Source organism: Cataglyphis hispanica, chromosome 15 (genome assembly GCF_021464435.1).
Source record: "Cataglyphis hispanica isolate Lineage 1 chromosome 15, ULB_Chis1_1.0, whole genome shotgun sequence".
In the NCBI taxonomy this organism is placed as follows: Eukaryota; Metazoa; Arthropoda; class Insecta; order Hymenoptera; family Formicidae; genus Cataglyphis; species Cataglyphis hispanica.
The window spans coordinates 213304-233978 of NC_065968.1; the positions used below are offsets into that span (position 1 = coordinate 213304).

Consider the following 20675-nt stretch of genomic DNA (forward strand, 5'->3'; position numbering starts at 1 on the left):
ACTCTAAGAATATAGAAATTATTAATAGACGGTAAACTCTACTTTTTCATAAAACGCGAAAGTTTGACAATCAATTTTATTATTTACTATATGATAGGAACGGAAGATGCAATTTACTTTTGTAGCTTGTGACATTTAGACAAAATTGATCGAGTCCCTCGAGAAAAATTTACATTTCTAGCACATTCATTATTTTGCGATTTATACTGTGTGTTAAAAGTTATATTAATTATTCATGAGAGTGGGCCAGGTCAGGGAGAGGCTCAGAAATTAGTGACGCATGAAGTGTTTCTGGCCCCCCGGATGCGTTTCGTCATGTACACACATACGATGCTCTTCCTGAATGTAACAGTGGTTCTCAAATCTTTTTTATGTCAAAATTTTTTATGCTTTTTTTGCCACAAGACATAGTCATAGTAAAATTAACTGTTTATTGCAAGAGGTAACTATGACATTCTACTATTATGTCAATTGTTATCGTCTTTTAAATTATTTTGATTAGTTTCATTAAATTAGAATCTATATTGTGAGCTGGGATTGTGTGGTAAGTATATGATAAAAAATAATGAACATTCAATAAGAAAAAAAAATTTTTGGTCGTCTCATACAAATTCTTTTCAATCGTAACTGTATTTTTTACCAAATATATACAATAATAACACAGATAAACAACGTAACAATCAGAAGAAATTTATATAACTAAAATTGATAATTAAATAATCTTAACATTTTTTCAACATTTTAAATATGATATGGATATTATTGATAATAATTTTATAACTTATAATTTTAGTCACGCATATATTAAATATTTTAAATACGTTACGAAGAAATGAGATAAGCACATAGCTTCAATCTGACTGTATTGGCATATTACTTATCATTAGAATACTCTTTCATTTATGCGGCGTATACAATAATCAAAAAATGCAATCATTTTATTATGCATTAAAAAATTTAATGCGAAAACACAAGCGAACGGAATAAAATTTTGAAACAAATAATTTTCTGATGCATCAAACCGCAAAAGATTCAATTCGTAAAAAATACATGTTATTAATTAATTTAATATAGTAATACATAATATATCTTACAGTATATAATTTACAATAGTGAGCACAAACAATATCACTATGGATCCGTTCTTCATAGCTGAACTGAGTTGAACTGGCTTCAGTTTAGAGTTTATCTTCCTCCTTCATATGTCGAGAGAAAAAGATAAACTCTGATCTTGTGCAACTAGTTCAACCCATTGTCAGTTTAATTATAAAGAAAAGACCCTCTATTGCATATATAGATTACACTGTACAAACTGATAGAAAACTTTACAAAATAGCTAAATGTATCCACTAGGATGTAACAGCATTAACCCATTCAACCCTTAGGAGTTGATATAAATAATTTTTGTATATATATTTATTAATACTGCATCTTCATTATGAAGATGGCAAAAACAACTTTTCTTTGTGAGCATATTACAAGATGATTATTCATTATTCATTTTAAATAGCCTACATAGATTGTCAATTTAAAAGTATACAATCCTAGATATCTTAAAAGCTATATTCATATTAATACATATTGACAATCAGATTATATACTATCGTAACTAATTTACTCCAAGCTAGAATCCCTCATTTAATAAATTATACCTGAAGAAGAAGATTTGATTTTGTTGCCGACCGATCACTTGTATAGATATATATGTATATAATTACTGTTTATGTCAAGGTGTCATCACCGATGCTAGAGAAGGGAATATTTCTGCTTGCAACGGTCCGTAATCAACTTCCTCGCCGTCTACGGCTATGTGTCCATTCGTTCCTTCTATAGGTTCTATCCGGAATGCCTTTACCGGTATCATATCAACACCAGGACAAGTCACATGAGTCCCGCTACTTAGGCCTAGTAAAAACTAACAAGCGGACATAGGTGGTAAATACTATACAGTTTTTTCTCTGATCTTCTATGCTGTTTTTGCATACAACTACTTACTTGAACCAAGTTAGACCGTGTGATACCGGCTTTAACTATTAAAAGCCAAATAACTCCGTCTGCCAGCCTAGCACGTGGTGCAAAAAAATAATCCTGTCCCAAATGCGTTTGATAGGCCGCATGTACCATTACGAATTCTCCTGAAATTGTTGAAACATGAAATATCCATTTATCCGAGCCTATTCGAATCATATATATTATCTGTAATAATCATAATGTATAGCAACTCTATAAATTTGCTTTTTTGAATGCATCGTATTACAATTGAAATTATGCTACATTATATGAAAAATATTTTTTCAATCACTATCCACATATTGTATTCGGCATTTTATTGAGCGTTACATGTGACGTTGCTATAAATTTAACTGGAGTTAAACCGGAATTAAAATATGACAATTACAAAAAAATATGTGATACATTTATATATGATGATTTGCGTAATTTAAATAATTGTTCCAAAAAGTCCATATATAATCATATATAATTATATATAAAATTTGTCCTTTTACCTTGCACCGTTGTCCAGGAATCTGAGAGTTGTGTAGTCAACGCTGGAAGCGTAGACGGTGGTCCATACATAATTTGGTTCTTACAAATGTTTTCCGTATCTAATGCCACACGAGATTTATCACTTAATATAAATCTTATAAATTCGATAAACATGTCCGATTAGTAACGTACCAATCTCCGTGCTATCATTCTCGCCAATGCTGTGATAACTCGAATTAGCCGAGCCTGTGCTAAAGTAGGTTGATTTCGCCGATACAGCGGAATAAAAGCTGCCTAGTCTGTTTCTTCTATCGATTTGTGTCTCAAGAGCCAAATTCTCAGTTATCACATCGTTATCATCATTTAATTCGTTTATGGATGATTCACCGAAGGCATCGTAGTAGCTCTTTGATTCTGGTGTAGTACAATACCTTCACACATATATATACATCTTTCATATAAACACATATCTTACAGATGTCGTAAGTAAATTTACTAAAAAGCAGACGAGACATAGATAAAATATATATATGTGTGTGTGTGTGTGTGTGTGTGTGTGTGTGTGCGTGCGTGCGTGCGTGCGTGCGTGTGTGTGTGTGCGTGCGTGTGCAAATCACTTTCTCTCCTTGTTATCTTAGTATCTAATGCAATATTTTATGTAAAAAATTCTTAGCAGTATTCATAGAATCAGAGAGAGAAAAAGAGAAAGTGTCAAATAAGAAATCATTAAAATTCATATTCGAAATAATTGACATGCGACATTATGTTTTATTTATACTTAATATATAAAACTATAAATTTTTTGTACTTGTTTTAATGGACTTTAAAAAATATTAAAATTATTACGTTCAAATATGATTGTAATGAAAAAAAAATGAAAACGTTCGAGCGAAATCATTTTTAAACACTGATTCAATTTTCACATCTCCCTAAATATGCGAAGTTTCAAAAACTCGTTGATAGAATTTCCATGTATTACGCATGTTGAGATCATTTAAACATTGGCACTTCGTTCATAAAAAGTTGCGTTGATATGTATGAATATTTGTAATTATTTACATCATTAGCATAACTGCTATATTATGATAAAAAGTTCGTTATTTGTTAGATATTAACGTACAACTATTACCTGTCCAATTCATCGCCGTAACTTCTCGAATGCGACAATATATTCTCCGTAGGATAGTCCTTGCAATATATTTTACCGTTTTCTAACGGGGAAACCTTGTTGCAGGGTAGATATGATACTTTGCCCTTATACGTCCTTAGTCCTATTAGACGTGCCAAGCTCCATACGGTGAATCTTTGGCCTCCGATGGCGCGCAATCGTTCACTCTCGATGTCAATATCGGCCAGCAGACCCCAACCCACCGATAAAAATGAGAAAAGAATCTGATTCCTAGTCTCTATACGTACGAGGTCCATCGGTGTTCTCTTGCACTTGACCGCCGATAACGCGCTGATAAGCAAGGGATTACGATCGTACGGTTCTCTGGAACATCATCGTTTTATTTTTAAGATGGCATAAGTTTATCAATGTCAATAAAGGTAAAAATATAAGGACGAAGATTAAAAAAAAAGTTTTAAGCAGATGTAATCGGTATAATATAATATATTATTACATATAAGACGAACTACGCGACAACATAATTCAACTGAAAAATTATATATACATATACGGTTAGTAAAAAAAAAACGACGATTATTATGCCATATAAGATTCGAGACGAACATATAGTAAGTAGACGTACTCTTTAGCATAAGCGATGGACTTGGCTAATCCGTTGCCGGAACCGCATGGTATTACTCCGAGGGGTAATTCACGTAAAGCCTTCTCCCAATCGGGCCTCTGAAAGAGTCCGTTTACCACTTCGAAGACGATCCCATCGCCGCCGACCATCAGCAAGCCGGACCACTGATAGATATCTCTCGTGCGTACGAACTCGCGGGCATAATTGGGACACTTGGTGATGTGAATCTCGTAGGATCTCTCCGCCTCCGATAGAATCGGATGGATCCTCTTCTGGAAGGTTTCCCTGCCCCTGCCGGGTCCTGACTTCGGATTCAACAAGACCAAAAGTTTCCGATTCTCCCCCGGACATGCTGAAACATTAACGTGGTCAGAATCATTTATAAATTCGCAAAATTATTAATATAGATCGTGCATAATTATTTTTTTTTAAGACATATATTAGGATAAATATTCTCTTATATTTACTTGTCGCTGGGCAAGCTTCTTCCAGTCGATACGCAATTAATTTAAGAGATAAATAACAGTTTAATAACAATTTTGTTTTTAAGCTGCGAGACAGAAATGTAAACATTTGTCACATATCTAAACGACATGCAATATATAACGAAAAAAAAGATTAATCTAAAATCAATATAAATCAATGTCATATTAAAACTCCGCGGTATCCCCCTCCCCCTGCAGTATGTGTTATGACGTCAAAAGCAAGAAATCATATAAATTCTCTTTCTTGCTAAATACAGAAGTTTTTTCCGAAATAAATAATTTTTTTTTATATTCCATCACTTATGTTCGATAATATGAATAAATAAAATATATCAAAAAATCCTTCTTTTGTTATCCAGAATGCATGTATGATTCATTTTCATATATTTTACGTTTTTGGCAAAAGTAGACAAATTGACCAAGAATTATTAATATAATCACGATAATGACAATGTAAGAAAAAACACATTTATATGACGCATTTATATTATAATACATTTATATAACACATTTATATTATCTAGCAAGAAATCGCACAACTTCTTGCTTTTCTCATATTATAATTTATTGTAAGCTATAATGACGTTCTTGTCACACACAAAATTTATTCATCACGTAAAATTTAATGTGCATTTATTTAATTTCTGCGCATATATTTAATAATATATTTTTATACATAATACATGATATATTTTAAATAATAATATAATATATTTTTTAAGTAATAAGTAATGCTACATGCGCACGCGCGAATGTACATAACATATACAAAATTTCTAAAAACGCTATTTGAATTTTTATACGCGAATAATCATTAATTTATTATCTGATTTACGTCAATACAACTTGATTTACGTCAATATAAGTAATATAATTGCTAATAATAAAGCAGAAAATATTGATATTTGAGGAAGTCATTTAGAATCGTTTCTAAAATAATGGATAATAAAAAGTCTCTGTTTTCTTTTATTTTGCATGCGCTGTTTTATTCAATATGTGCTTATATATTTTTATTTACTTTTAACTTTAAGGACTACAAAAAGATCCAACTATTTTCTAACCAGAGAACATATTTTACAATTATAATTTGCACAATCATCCGCGCAAGATTCTTTCTTCCGAACGTCACTTGCGTTAATTAACTCATCAATATCGAAATCAGAGTGTATTTTCAGATGCAACAATATTGATTTTACAAACGTACATTTTTAAAAAGCCTGGATAAATAATAGTACTAGCTTACAAAATAAAGACTTGTTTTATTGAGAGATTAGCATTAAATTACACATCTTTACATAACATTTCTAATGACAAGCGCAAGCTTAACGTTTGCATAACCTGAACTTGTCATGGAATATTACGGCCTTTTTTGCTAAAATAATTAAATTTAATCATTGGTTAACTTGTAGGATGACAACATCAAAAAGGGAAAGAGAGAGTTTTTAAACATTTCTATTATATTATACAGAATAATTATTGTAAAGCTAGAAATTTTGATGTATTATCATCCTGCAAGTTAATCAATGTTTTAATCACATTGATAGAAACAGATATAGACATATTTATTAGAATATAAAAATATTAATAAATAACAAAATAGATCTACAAAAAAATATTAATTCTTTTTATTATGTTATTCTCTCTTATTTCATTATTTATCCTTTGTCTAGATTATTTTTTATTTTGTTATAAAAGATAAATAAAAGCTAAGTTATTAATCTGAAACATTGAATGATATGAATTATCTGAAGATTAGTGTGAATTATCTGATAATGCGGATGATGCATCTGATATTTTCTCTAAACTTATCAAGAAATCTGCGCTATTGTGAAAGTTATTATGTTGATAACAAAAATGACAGAAAATGCCACAAGCTCTCTATGTTGAAATAAGAATAGTCTTGTTCAGAAAGTTTCAAAAACAAATTCAAATGTTCAGAAGTTCGGAAACAAACAACTTTAATTTGCCTTTAATTTCATAAGTAATAAACGATTTATAATAATAATTGCATAACAGTTTAAATATCCAGAATTTTTTCGATAACATTAAATGACATTTGAAATCAATTGAACAAGAAATTCTTATGAGTATGTGTGTATTTTATTTGATTTTATTTTGACAGATAACTTGTAAATATACGATGAATTACATACGATGAAAAAAAAAATTCAACTACCGTTAAAGCATATTTTTTTTTTAACCACTCTGTATATCGCGATAATATCATACGGCTTGCATAACTTGTTGAACGCATGCAACTCGACGGTATTTTTACGAATACGTTTGTCTAATAAGCCTTTCTATGATACTTTCGAACATCTAAAATTATTTAAATCGACACAAATTGTGCTTGGATGAAAAATCTGTTACGAAAACTTATTGTTTTTTGAAAAATGTGATACAAGTGTTAGAGCTAAAGCAAAGGAATCTCTTTGAAAATCTTCGCAGTGCTAAATCGCTTTAAGCAATTAATCGCTTATTGTTTTCAATCTTTTGTGTTGGTTTTATCGGAGAAAAATGCTTACGTAAATGCAGACTGCGACTCGTGCTCAAGGATGACTCGTTGCAATTATTTCCGCTTTCGTGTCACTCAATAAAACGGATACAAACTAATATTTCAAGTTTGATTGCGTCAATATTATATAATTAAGGCAGATAAAACACCAATTAAACGCACCATAAAAACATGGTGTCGGAAAAGCGAAACAAAATGTGAGTTTGTAATGAAATTTACTTTCCAAAAATTACTAACAAAATAAGGAGATAAAATTATCTTTTTTATGCACAAAAATATCTACCAATATATATGTGTAAGTGCTTGAAAAAAATTATGTGGCTTGCGACTCATGCATCTAATCTATGCAAAAGCGTTCCCGCAACCGCATTATGCAATTTGTTGTTCTCTGTTTTTTAATTATTTTTTTCAAAGTTTATTTTTAACGATTACAGCAAATTTATTGCGAATGCTAAACCAATGAATATCAAGCGATAATCTTCGAAATAAACATGTCATCTGATTGATGATTTTACACAAATGCATTTCACAAATGGACAAATTGACCATTAAGTTTTACGATCGTATTGTGTACTCAAAGCTTCATTAGAAAGACTCCGGACTTTGTCACCGTTGTTGTAGGATAAGTGTTATTCTCGCAATGGACTATTGTCGTTCGAGTTCGCGATGTATTGGATTCTTGGTTTTTGCATGTGCGACAGGTAATGGGAAAATAAAGTGACAGAGCAAAATTGAATCACCAGAAAGAAAGCGCGACTCGATTACGAATGTTAAAATTCTACAATGTCGCAAAAGAGGAGGAAATTAAAGCCGAAAATGATGTTGGGCAAAAATGTTTCGTAATCGCGAAATGCTTTTACACAACACACGTACGTCACAATAAATGATAATATTATTGTAACAAGCGAATTCACAAACGATCTTGGACGACTATAAAACTCAAAGTCATTTAAGCTGCGACTTATGTAAATCGTACTGCTAAACGCAGCTAAACGTACGATCGGTGTAGAAATCAACGAAATATCGCAATTGTAGACAAAGCTTGACAAACTAATCGAATAAAATTGTATGCGCATTGCATTATCATACAGATCAATTATTCGTTTAATTAAACATATAGATAACTAAATTTACTCACACTATCTTTTCGTATAATTAATGACTTTATCATATAATTACATAAATAACCAATTAAAATAATAATCATTTTATCGCACAATCTATAAGTCGAAATTAAATTGAAGCTTTTAAAAAATAATTTTAAAACAAACTATGTATTTAAACAAATTTTGTTAGCCGTTGATTTAATTCGCCAAAATTCTAACTTTCGATATTAATTAATCTTGGAATGCGGTAAAGAATATATCAAAACAACAATAAACTCGTCCATTGATGGCTTCTAAATAATTTCATGGATTTTACATGAATTTTTCGCGGATAAAGAATTGCATCTTAAAATTTTATAATTATTAATACATTGCAAATAGAGACAGTTTTAAGTTAAGTTTTTCTCTCATTTTCAAGATTTAAATATATTTCATAGAATTGCATTGCAAAGAACATGAGTCATTGTTTTCAAGATTTCAATATCTCTCTACGGAGTTTCTGAACAAGTGAAATATTATTCGCATGCTGCATAGACTGGACGTCTTTTCATAATATGAAAAATATCACGCGCGTGTACATGTTCTTATATCTTCATTGTTGAAATTTATGAGATTACGACACACGTGTAATTACATAGATTACGAGATTATATAAGAACTAGGGAAAACGGAAGCAATTTACAGAAATTTTAGCCGGTGGAGTGTATTGCTCCTAAATACGTTATTAGCTCCCCCCCCCTTCCCCCTCCCTCCGCTCGATAAAATTTCTATTTGCATATAAAAGAATATTATATAAATGAGAGAGAAAATATTATAATTTTATAAGAAATATTTATATATAATAGAAAAATATAACATGAAAAAATGTAGATTGTTTACAATATCCTTGATAATCCATTGTTTCCCGATATGGCAAATATAGAAAAATATAGAAAAAAATATCATAATCATATTTCTCGAAATGTAAAACCATCGAACAAGATTTTGTACGCTAATTTCGTAATATATATTCGGGGATTCTCTTGATAATTTTAATATTGATAATATTGATAATACGCAATAAAAATTATTCGCGATATTTCGCAAAATTAGCATGTTTGACAGGTGAACAGTTGATAAGAAATTAGCGAATATTATTCTATATATACTAATGAAATAATCTATTTATATACACTCAATATTAGCTAATTGTGCTATTAATACATTTCGATCTCGCAAACCGAGCTTACTCAGAGATTCAAGAGACAGTTCGAACGAAATGTTTATATTTTTCGGATCTTTGTTTACCGACGGATGTTGGTATTGTTTTTGTACGTTGAGGAAGAGATGTCTTGGAGAAATTGTCAACGCCAATTGGGATCAACAAAGATATCAATTGAAATAATTTAATGTCCATGTCACTCTCCTCTCTTACTGATATAGATAATTAAACCAACATAGGATTTGCGAGTTAATTATCACGATTTGTTTGTTTTTTTCTTTTTTTGGTTACTAAGTGAGGAAACTGACGTATTAAAACCATAACCCGCGCAATAGCGGTTGCTACAATCAAAAATCCAGATTGATATCAGTAAGTGACAATAAGTGACGCTGAAGAACGACTCTCTATCAAAACTCTATTATTTTTCTTCTTCATCGAAATGTGTATATACATATACGAAACTCACCCCCTATCAATGTTTCCAGATTGCCGTGGCTGGGGCTCATCAGATTCTTGGGCACCGGCACGTTGGCGACTAGACATTTAATCGCCAGCCGCCACCTGCTGGCCTCGCGCAAGTTGTCCTCGTACTTGTCAAAACTACGGAAGCGCAGAGTGATGGTCATGCGTTCGCGTCTCATCGCGCCCTTCATCCGCATCTTTTTCAGCGTGTACGCGTATATGTAGAGATAGGCCGAGGTGTCGTTCTCGTCGTACTGTTGCTGCTGGTGAATCTCGCCGGATTCGACCAGCTTGAGTTGCGACTTGGACGCGCCCGGTCGGCAGACGCAGCTTCCCGCGTTCCTGCGCTTCGAGCGCATACACCTGCATCCGATTATGTCTCCGAGAGCGATAGTCTCGGTCTTGGCGGTGCCGTTGTGCTCCTTGTGCAGACTCAGGCCCTTCTCCGTTAGCCGGACTTTGTAATATGTGTTTTTCCTCGACGTCACGTAAAAGATCTCCTCGAGGACGGCGCTCGAGTTTCCCGGTACGTTGTCCTCCATCGTTCGCCGGTGATGCTTGCTCTCGACCATTTGACAAGATTAGAAGGGACGGGAGGGGAAAGGAAGGAAATAGAACAGGACACTTTATACACTATATACGAATCAATTTCTTTCTCACTCCCCTCTCTCTCTCTCTCTCTCTCTCTCTCTCTTTCCCTTGTCTCTCGTGTTATCGGTCGACTGTTATTTTCGTCAGACGTATATATTTCGGAATTCTTATTATCTTTTCTTCCCGCCGATCTCCCCGTGTGTACTGCATTCGATGTGATGAAGATCGAGTGGGAATTCCGACGGGAACGAGTATATTCACGATAATACCTCGAAACAAATGATGCTCGTCGACGTATGTTATCGGCACACGGATGTTTACCCCGTGACGCTCGGTCCTCTCAATAACGTAATTAGCGATAACCGGCTGTTTTGGCGGCCGGCGGCCCAATATCGATTCCCCGAGGGTAGCACGTGCAAAAGCGAGCAAACCGGGCGCGAGTTGCTTTTCCGACGACGATTATCATCGGGCGAGGAAATCCTTCTCGGCGAGACGGAGACACGATCGAAACGTTACGAGAGCCTATCCCACTGTATCTCGGCGATGCACGTAGTTCCGTGTGACAAGAAAGGAAATGAAAAAATCACAGACGTGTTTCATCGATGATCTGGCAAACGGACAAGCCCGCACCATCCGTGCCCCTCTCACTTTGACAATAAGTCGCGCGAGATCGAGAACGAAATGATCCTGACGCGGTCGTTCTTCCTTCTCGATCAATTCCTCAACGAAGTGTGGCCGACCGATGCCCGCGCGACCGATGCCACTTGATGCCAATCAGAGAAATGCACGCACGGGCAACGGGCACGCGAAGTGACGCGAGGCCGAGAACCGAGACCGGGATCTCTTGCTTTCAGGCCCGTATTTATCGGGGCTGCTAACTCTGCAAACCAGCAACGGCGTCTCTCCCACCATCCAGTTACCCTCTCTACAAGGTATATGTATGTACATTGTATATATATATATATATATATATATACGTACAATCTCGCACTATACCATTCCGCCCCTTCCCTTCCGCTCGTCCATCTCCCCCACTCCCCGCCCGTAACAACGAGCACTACCATTATAAAGCGCACATTCTTAAGGTCGAGTCATACTGGACTTAAAGTACAGGATGAGAATCATCGGCATACTGAACTCTATATTTTTTTGTAAAAAAATTTTTAATGAAATCCTTTCTGTGAGAAATAAATCTTTTTTTATATAGTTATTTTTTTTTTATTATTTATTAATTACTTGACGTATTAAGTATCGCGAGAGAAATGTTTTTTGGCATCGCGATGAAAACTCGAAAAACCACATCAAAGAACAAAAAGTTGCTGGATACACATTAACATTTATTTCCTCATCTTATTGTTGATTAAGATATGAAACCTGAGACAAATGAGAAGAAAACCGATGGTCGATCTATTAAAAATAGATTAATGATGCATTAATATATTATCTTTGTTGCTTTATATTCTCACACTGTTTTTTTTTTGTTTTTTAAATAGTTTCATGCAACAAAATAAAGTATAATAAGCTCTTGTTTCGGTAAAAAATTATAAATTTTGTTTAAGATGAAAAAACATTATTTTTAATCAAAGACTGTATGTATTTTAATCTATGATAGAAATCCATCAAAAAAAGAAAGAATGATATAATATTTTTGTGTGAATAAAAAATATTAAAATAATACGCGCGAGAAAATTAATCTTATTCGTATAGCGTGAGAATAAATTGAGATAACGTGCAGCATTTATATTTGTTTATACTTTTAGAGACGTGTCATGTTTGTACTATAAAATAATTTCCAATCTGCAATGTATAATTGATTTATAATAATAATCGGAATAAATAGCGCAATTAATTTTCGGAGGCATACGACATTGTTACTTACAGATCTTTTCGAATCGAGTTAAGTTGTCGAGCATTTGATTCAAAATTCGAATCCAGGTAATCGATATATCCTAGTAACTATTGTGATGTTGATTACTCTAAATTTTTTCGAGTGTTTCGCGCTTTCGATATGCGCATTGAACTCTATAGTATTAGAAACGATCCTTTCTTATATTATCCTGTAGAAAATCAGAGTCAGAATTAGAAAGAAACATATCTTTGAATAGATTTCTCTTTTTACATTATCCATCAAAACTAAAAGCATTTCTCATCAGATATTATTTAGCAATATAAAAGCGACGCAATTTCTAAAAAAACATTAAAAATTGTTGTAAATTATTTATTTTTCTTATATTTCGCAAAATATACATATGAAGAATGTTTCTGATTGTGATGACAAGGATACCTACCTGACAAAGATAGCGATCCACTCAGCACATATATGCAATACTTCACATCAATTATGTCACATATTTTCAATACACTATTTTCAATACTAGCGATGAATATCGGAACGCAGCCATAGAGTATTACATATATGATCCTGCATCCTTCTATGTATCCTTTTCTACGATTGGTTCATTATGGATATGTAACCAGATAAAACATGGCAGTCGAGCAGAGATTCGAGTAACTAGTGTAATCGGAAACAAATACAGTAATTCAAATCTTTCGATATATCTCGCGCACGTATTTGCTTTAAGATGATTATTTTCCTGTAAACTCTCGGAAAGGAATCATTTTTATCTCCACGCAGTTTCATTGAGCGCACGAATAATATTTTTACGCACATAACCTATAAATTCTATTATGTCTTTTTTCAATCAATCGAGATAATCTTGTGGTTCAATTTTGAGAAAAAAAAAAGAAAACACTATTCCCCCTATCCTCCCTCTCTCTCTTTATTATAATCTATATTCTATAATATATATTTAACATCCCACAATTTTCTATCACGTATTCTATTCTTTTCTGGCGAAAAATATTCAACATTCGAAAATATTAATATTAACATTCCAATCCGAGAATACAAGCTATATATTTCATTTCGTCGCATGCTCAATCGATATTAGAATACTTAGAATTGCGTGGTGTAAACAAATGTCATATATAATACGCATTCATACTCGATTGTAAGACGGTGCAGACCTTTATCATGGCGATCACACGCTCTTAACACGAACAGCTGATTCGGCGAGTAATGTTTTCCCGCGTGGTATAACATAACAAAACGTACGGTTCGTGGAGAGTGGAAAGCGCGACAGATCAAATCTATATTGTTCTGGAAGTCTGTCTCTATCTCTCTTTCTCTTGCGGCTATCTTGTTTTTGTTGACACGAGCGGCAAGATGTGTATTGACGTGTCCTGATGACGTAATTGGTCGAAGAGGCAAGACAGTTCTCACGAATGTCCACGTATGTACATACATATGTGCGATCAATCGCGCACTTTGTATATCGCGTGCCTGCTGGAACGATGAGCATGTTAAAGTCACCGGCATTCGGTGTTTTGTAATGTGAGGAATCGTGTTGAAAGAAAAAAAAAGAATTTCACCGAGCTATGAAGTCCAACGGGGGCGCCGTGTTCCTGCTGTTCCTAGCGTTCTTGTCACTTGCGTTGTGCACGGAATCGGAGAATGGCTCGAAGAAGCGCGGCGATATTACGCGTCAAAAGTCAAATTCAAAGGAGGAGACGGAGGAGGAGACCGCCGTCGAAGACATGGAGAATGCCTTCGAGCGTCTGCACGAGCTGAGCGTTTTGCGCGATACGATATTGAAGCTGGTACCGGCATCTGATCCAATTTACGAAAAGATTAGCAAGCAGGTTGGCAGGAAGGACGAAGAGAGCAAGACGGAGACCTTGGAAAGTTCTAGCAAGGAGACCTTGGAAAATCCTTCGGGAATTCAAACTAATGTATGGACGAAGACTATGATAGCCAAGACGGAGGAACAGGATCTAAGTATAAATGAGAGACAGTTTGATGATGAGGATGTGGAATCCTGGGAAAATCAAGAACTGTTTGATATGATCGAGGAAGAGATTCAAGAACCGTTGTCGCCGGAACAAAGGACAGGTAAGTCAAAAAGCTAAGTATATTTCTTATTTTGATCACAGAGATACTTTGCCGTTCTTGTGTATCATTTCTTCGTAACTTTCCTCTATTGTTACAAAGTAATGATTTTTTTCAGCCGAGCAGTTATTTGAGAATGCACAGAATATCTTAAATGCAATGCGTGCTAACAAGTCTGAGGGTTATGAATTGCTCATCGGAGCAGCTAAGTTGGGTCATCGAGAAGCCAGATCTATATTGGCATGGGCAAGATTACTTGGATCTCGTTTGGGTCCTGCGTCTCTGCGAGTATCTATTGACGATATACCTAGTATATTTGAAATATTCAAAGAGCTTGCAGACACCGGACTTCCATCTGCTCATATGGTATATACATAGTATGGTAAACGAAATGTTAAACTTAGAAAATTTTTAATTCACTAATTATGTATTTGTATACAGGGAATGGGATTTTTATATGCGACTGGTATTGGTGGCGTTAATGCGTCTCAAGGAAAAGCTTTACTTCATTATACTGTTGCTGCTCTTGGTGGAGATACTCGGGCTCAAATGGTTATGGGATATCGCCATTGGGCAGGAGTAACAACACCAGCGTCTTGCGAGAGAGCTCTGGATTTTTACCGAAAAGTGGCGAAGAAAGTCGCGGAGGAAGTATCGTTAAGTGGCGGCCCGGTAGTCCAACGTGTTCGATTATTAGACGAACACGAAAATCCGGGATACAGTTCCGGAATCTTCGATCAGGATTTAATAGAATATTATCAGTTGTTAGCCAAGAAGGGTGATACTCAGGCGCAAGTCGGACTAGGTCAGCTTCATTATCAAGGAGGCAGAGGAGTTCCTTTAGATCATGAAAGGGCTGTACAATACTTTCAACATGCTGCTGATGCTGGCAATCCAGTCGCTATGGCTTTCCTTGGAAAGGTATCGAACTCTAAAGCAATAATTAGATATATCTGGACATGAGATTATTTGCTACATGTATAGACTTATATTCACACTATTCTATGTAATACATACTTTATCACCGATATTGCTTTAAAATATAATTGTAATTAATTTTTTTCTTTAATTTATATGTGCTTCTAATTTATATCAAAATATATTTACAGATTTACTTAGAAGGAAGTGAAATCGTCAAACAAAATAATGAAACAGCATATAAATATTTCAAGAAAGCTGCAGAATTAGGCAATCCAGTAGGTCAAAGTGGATTGGGTCTGATGTACTTATATGGAATGGGAGTAGAAAGAAATACTGCTAAAGCGTTGCAATATTTCAGTCAAGCTGCAGAACAAGGCTGGGTTGATGGACAACTGCAATTGGGCAATATGTATTTTAGTAAGTATCACAATTTACATCTATGTGTGTGTAATTATTTTATCATTTATATAAGATAATTATTTATCACTGACCAATACGAATAAATATTTGAATATAAAATATTTCAGGCGGTACAGGTGTCAGACGAGATTACAAATTGGCAAATAAATATTTCAGCTTAGCCAGTCAATCTGGTCATGTACTGGCATATTACAATCTCGCTCAGATGCACGCCACTGGTACTGGAATGATGAGAAGTTGTCCGACAGCTGTAGAATTAATGAAAAACGTTGCCGAAAGAGGAAAATGGAGCGATCAATTGATGATGGCGCATAATGATTATAGAGACGGCAGAATAAACGAAGCCTTTCTGAATTACGCTCTATTTTCCGAAATGGGTTACGAGGTCGCACAAAGTAATGCGGCGTTTATTTTGGATAAAGGAGAGACGGATGTTCTATCAGAAGAAGAAGGTTTAGTTAGAGCTTTGGCGCTGTGGGCGCGAGCTGCCGCGCAAGGATATTCTGCGGCACAAGTATAGATCCTTATTTTACTAATAAAGATATGCAGGTGAAATTTGAACATTTTCAGCGTTTTATTTTGTTTCAGGTAAAACTCGGCGATGCGCATTACTACGGCAGAGGAACGAAAATCGATTATGAGGCCGCTGCGGGTCACTATCGTTCAGCATCCGAGCAACAGCACAACGCTCAGGCCATGTTCAATTTGGGATACATGCACGAACGTGGTCTAGGTTTAGCAAAAGATCGTCATTTAGCTAAGCGATGTTACGATTTAGCCGCGGATGCTAGCCCTGATGCCCGAATACCTGTAGCGCTAGCCTTGATCAAACTTTCCTTCCTATTTGGCCTCGATTATTTGCAGGAATTCAGTTTGGTCGATCAATTGGATAAGTGGGATCAATTGCTGGGACAAAATTGGGATCTATATCTTATCGGATTTCTCACAGGAATGCTCAGTCTTATTATATACTTCCGCAGACCGCAACCACCTCCCCCACCGAGACCTCCTGTTAACTAAATTTTATACTTTCATTCATTATATCTCATATACATATATATATAAATATACATAGATTTTTCTAGATTAAGCTTGGAAAGAATTTTATAAGAGATTCGTATTCGCGTGCGAGAAATCATTTTTGATAATACGATTCGTCTTTCCGATGATGCAGGTAAAACAACCTCGCGTTCACAATATTTGAGTGTTTTAAATGTGTGTATCATAGTAATTTATTTCTAACACATAGACTATTGGAAATAATTTACTTTTAAATTTGTCGAGGATCATATAACGCTGCCTTTGACATTGGTAATTTTTATTTTGCTTAGCTCTACAATTTTCTTGTATGTTTAATTGATTAATACGCAGACTTTGAGCTTAGTTCCTAGTTTATCAAATTCCATTACTACGCTCAATGTATGTCGTGTGAATAGAAATATCTGTAAATGAACAAGTTTATTAGAAACAACTGATTTTTTTCTTTTGGCGAAACAATATAATCAAATTCACTCCATACATCATATTACTTTTATAAAGATATAGTATTGATGGTGATGTTTTTGCAGCAATATAGTTTTTTGCAATGATTTTGTACTATGAAATCAATTATAACTTTCTTCTGTAATACAAATTTATAATTATCTTAGATTACACACATAATATATATATTAAGACATTATAAAACATTGCTGTAATATAAATACGAATTAAAAGGTTGTTGATTATTTATCTAATAAAATTGTTTTATTGCCAAAGAATATTATAATCTTGATACGCACGATATTATAGCGATATATTGTTGTACAAACGATTGTGATCGCGCAGTCAGATAGATTTGTCTGCAAAATTAAATGAGGCAAACTGATAGTGATATGTAATACATATGTTAAATGATGCTAATTTTATTACATATTGTTACACAACTTGCATTGTTCTATTGCATTATACATGCAGGAATATACCAGAATTTATGATGCCTTTACAATATTGCTAAGGAAAACCAAAACTAAAACATATTTGTTTATTTCATTGTTGAATTATAAGTGAAAAAAATGTTATTAAAAAAAAATAATTTGGAATATTCTGCATGTATATAAACATTATATATTATTTATATATTAGTTAATATTTTGTTAATATTTTCTTATTTTGTAATAATTTATAAATATTGTATGAGAATAGTATTATTTTAATTAATACTATTAATTATTATTTTTATTTGTGTACCTTACATTTATCTGTGTATGTTATATATTCTTGTAGAATATATATTTGGTTCATTATCTTTACTATGGCAACACACAAACGGAGACATATTAAATCAGAAGTTGACGTTTAATGTTGTGGAGATAATGTTCAGTACAGTTATGAGATCGAATTTAAAAGTTTTTCCGATTCGATCTTTAAATCTCGACTTGACAATATGTTTTTGACATAGTTCAAAATACAAAGTTGTAAAAAAAAAAGTTCGATAAGCATTCTGTGCAATGATGCATAATTAATAAATAATGATATTAAGATGATTAGAAGAAAGAAGAGAGGAAATGAGAAACCGGAAAGGAAAGAAAAGAAAGTGCGGAAAAAGTTTTTGGACGAACACGAAACATTGTCCTATGAACAGCAAATTCTAGACAACAATAAGCAATTGTCACGGTATGTTTGAGAATAAGAATGATGCATCTTGCAGATTTAATTATATATATTTTTCTTTTCAGGCTACGAAGTCGAAATGAAGAACTCGAACACGAGGTAAAAGTTCTAACGAAGAAATTCGAGCAGTTGAAGGAGGATCAATCTGACGTCATAGCACACTTGGAACGAAACTTGGAGGCAAAGATAGAAGAATCTCGAGAGCTGAGCGAACGTTTATTGGCTTTGGAGGAATTGCGAAAGCAAGAACAAGCCGAGTATAAGAAAAAAGAAAGCGAGATGGAGTTTGAATATCGTACTATGGAGAATAATTTAAGCGCGGAGGTGAAACTCGCAGGTAATATACGTTGTGGATAGAACATGAACAAAATAGAAAAATTATATTATTAATTATTAAAATGTATTATAATTTTTCTACAAGTTTTATTTTTTTTAATCAGCCGGAAAGTTGAATGCTTTAGAAGATTGGAGATTAGCCCGCTTAGATCTAATGAACAAGTTCGAGATACAAGAGGAGCAAATCGCGAAACAAGAAGAGTTGCACAAAACGACACTCTACGAAACGGAGAAATCACTTATTATTGCAAAGGCTAAGTTAATAACTTGTCGATTAAATATTCATCATTGTATCTACACTGGAAAAAATTTTCTACAAATTCAGATATATTTTTATCTGAATTTTCACATCTTGGAATCTAAAAGAAATTTCAAACTGTCAATTTTAATCTGTCATTTTAATCATCAGAGTCATTTTTCTAAAAGTTTAGAAGAGTATGTCTGAAAACTGAAGTATATCTGAAAATTCATATCTGCAAAAAAACTGCAGACGCTTTATCTGAAATTTTAGTCATTTTTTTTACAATGTAAGAAATGTTTGAATAATATACTATGAAAAATTACTAAATATCGTTTAAAAAATTTTCATTAAGTAATTTTATAATAAATGGAGAAAAATCAACGTTCTTCCTCCTAGTTTATCTATTTTTTTAAACTTGAATATTTTTTACACATTATTTACAGAATGCAAAAAGAGATGGAAGAACGGTTAAAGCAGCTCGCTCAGGAATTTAAAGAGGCGACGAATATCCGCATAGCGAACGTAATGCGGAACACGGTCAGGAGAAATATCGCGTTGAATCACGAACTGAACACGATGCTGAAGGTCTGCGAAGACCTGGAATCGCAGAGCGCGGAGTGCAAAGATAATGATCGCATGCACAGATTACAATCCGAATTATTCGAGATGGGAGCGAAAATCGCGATAAACGACGCAATGAGACAAAAGGATGTGATGCACGAGCTTGCCAGGGAACACATAGACACGATCCTCGAGTACGGGCGAGTGCAACGAGAAAACGCTAGATTCAAAAATTACGAAATATTGCTAAGCGAACACAAGATGAGTTACGAAGCGTCGGAGCAGAAGATAAAGATCCTCGAGCGACAATTGCAAGAAACGAAAAAAGCCAGACAGAAAGTTCTGTCGGAAGTGCGCATTAAATGCGAGGAGTTCAAAAAATTGGAAGAGACTCTGAAGGAAGCCAAACAATGCGTCCTGGAAGCGTTACAGGTATATCTCTTATATACGCGTGTATACATGAGATATAAGAGATATGATACAAAATAAAAAAATATAATTAATTTTCTTTCTTTCTTTTTTTCAGTTGCAAGAAGATGTCTGCACGAGCGACATTTGCGCTTCATGTGGCGTCGATACAAAACAGAAGCTTATTTATTCGCTTCAAAATATCCTGGAAAAGAATGATAATTTCGATGTAATCAAAGACGATAATTCATAGGTGAAGTGCAATACATCGTCATATTTATAATATGCCTTATGTATCATGGAATAATTTTATATTATTTAGTTCATTTTGATTATTCAATACATGTACGTATAATATTGTCATATTAATTAAAATTTTAACAAATGTACAGATTAATATATTTAATTTTTGCAAATATTTTATAAAAATGATAATAGAATAATATTTGTAATAGAATATTTTCAATATATTTTACACCATTTTTTAGAACTTATCCAGAAAATAATCCTATTTTCAATAGAATGGTATAAAATGTATGTTGAATTATATAATTTCAGATTGAATCTGGACTAAATTGAATCTGAAATT

General features: G+C 33.8%; 3 protein-coding genes and 1 long non-coding RNA gene across 4 annotated transcripts; 2 read left to right on the forward strand and 2 right to left on the reverse strand.

Moving 5' to 3' along the window:
- Positions 1 to 615: 615 nt before the first annotated feature.
- On the reverse strand, positions 616 to 11506 carry LOC126855230 (sphingosine kinase 2-like). Its single transcript, XM_050602688.1, has 7 exons — positions 10012 to 11506; positions 4239 to 4590; positions 3617 to 3979; positions 2680 to 2918; positions 2508 to 2606; positions 1996 to 2135; positions 616 to 1915 (listed from the first exon to the last, which is right to left on the reverse strand). Exons 1-7 carry the CDS (start codon positions 10577 to 10579, stop codon positions 1727 to 1729), a joined length of 1950 nt encoding a protein of 649 aa, XP_050458645.1. The 5' UTR covers positions 10580 to 11506; the 3' UTR covers positions 616 to 1726.
- A 735-nt stretch (positions 11507 to 12241) lies between these two features.
- LOC126855262 (uncharacterized) lies at positions 12242 to 13367 on the reverse strand. Its single transcript, XR_007688211.1, has 3 exons — positions 12887 to 13367; positions 12478 to 12655; positions 12242 to 12395 (listed from the first exon to the last, which is right to left on the reverse strand). It is a non-coding gene; the product is annotated as an uncharacterized LOC126855262 (long non-coding RNA).
- Positions 13368 to 13650: 283 nt separating this feature from the next.
- LOC126855227 (protein sel-1 homolog 1) lies at positions 13651 to 17539 on the forward strand. Its single transcript, XM_050602683.1, has 6 exons — positions 13651 to 14550; positions 14666 to 14913; positions 14989 to 15468; positions 15657 to 15885; positions 15996 to 16402; positions 16477 to 17539. The coding sequence occupies exons 1-6, from the start codon at positions 14037 to 14039 to the stop codon at positions 16906 to 16908; spliced, it is 2310 nt and encodes a 769-aa protein (XP_050458640.1). The 5' UTR covers positions 13651 to 14036; the 3' UTR covers positions 16909 to 17539.
- A 544-nt stretch (positions 17540 to 18083) lies between these two features.
- LOC126855240 (golgin subfamily A member 4) lies at positions 18084 to 20552 on the forward strand. Its single transcript, XM_050602706.1, has 5 exons — positions 18084 to 18543; positions 18606 to 18877; positions 18981 to 19134; positions 19561 to 20110; positions 20205 to 20552. Exons 1-5 carry the CDS (start codon positions 18410 to 18412, stop codon positions 20337 to 20339), a joined length of 1245 nt encoding a protein of 414 aa, XP_050458663.1. The 5' UTR covers positions 18084 to 18409; the 3' UTR covers positions 20340 to 20552.
- The last annotated feature ends 123 nt before the right edge of the window (positions 20553 to 20675 follow it).

Bases quoted from the DNA above. Each gene is read 5' to 3' on its own strand.
- LOC126855230 (XM_050602688.1), bottom strand. From the start codon at position 10,579: ATGGTCGAGAGCAAGCATCACCGGCGAACGATGGAGGACAACGTACCG. The intron at 2,919-3,616 runs GTAATAGTTGTA...ATATGTGTGAAG, and splicing joins TACGGCGATGAATTGGACAG to GTATTGTACTACACCAGAAT. The intron at 1,916-1,995 runs GTAAGTAGTTGT...TCCGCTTGTTAG, and splicing joins CACGGTCTAACTTGGTTCAA to TTTTTACTAGGCCTAAGTAG.
- LOC126855227 (XM_050602683.1), top strand. From the start codon at position 14,037: ATGAAGTCCAACGGGGGCGCCGTGTTCCTGCTGTTCCTAGCGTTCTTG. The intron at 15,886-15,995 runs GTAAGTATCACA...AAAATATTTCAG, and splicing joins ATTGGGCAATATGTATTTTA to GCGGTACAGGTGTCAGACGA. The intron at 16,403-16,476 runs GTATAGATCCTT...ATTTTGTTTCAG, and splicing joins AAGGATATTCTGCGGCACAA to GTAAAACTCGGCGATGCGCA.
- LOC126855240 (XM_050602706.1), top strand. From the start codon at position 18,410: ATGATTAGAAGAAAGAAGAGAGGAAATGAGAAACCGGAAAGGAAAGAA. The intron at 18,544-18,605 runs GTATGTTTGAGA...TTTTCTTTTCAG, and splicing joins AACAATAAGCAATTGTCACG to GCTACGAAGTCGAAATGAAG. The intron at 18,878-18,980 runs GTAATATACGTT...TTTTTTAATCAG, and splicing joins CGCGGAGGTGAAACTCGCAG to CCGGAAAGTTGAATGCTTTA.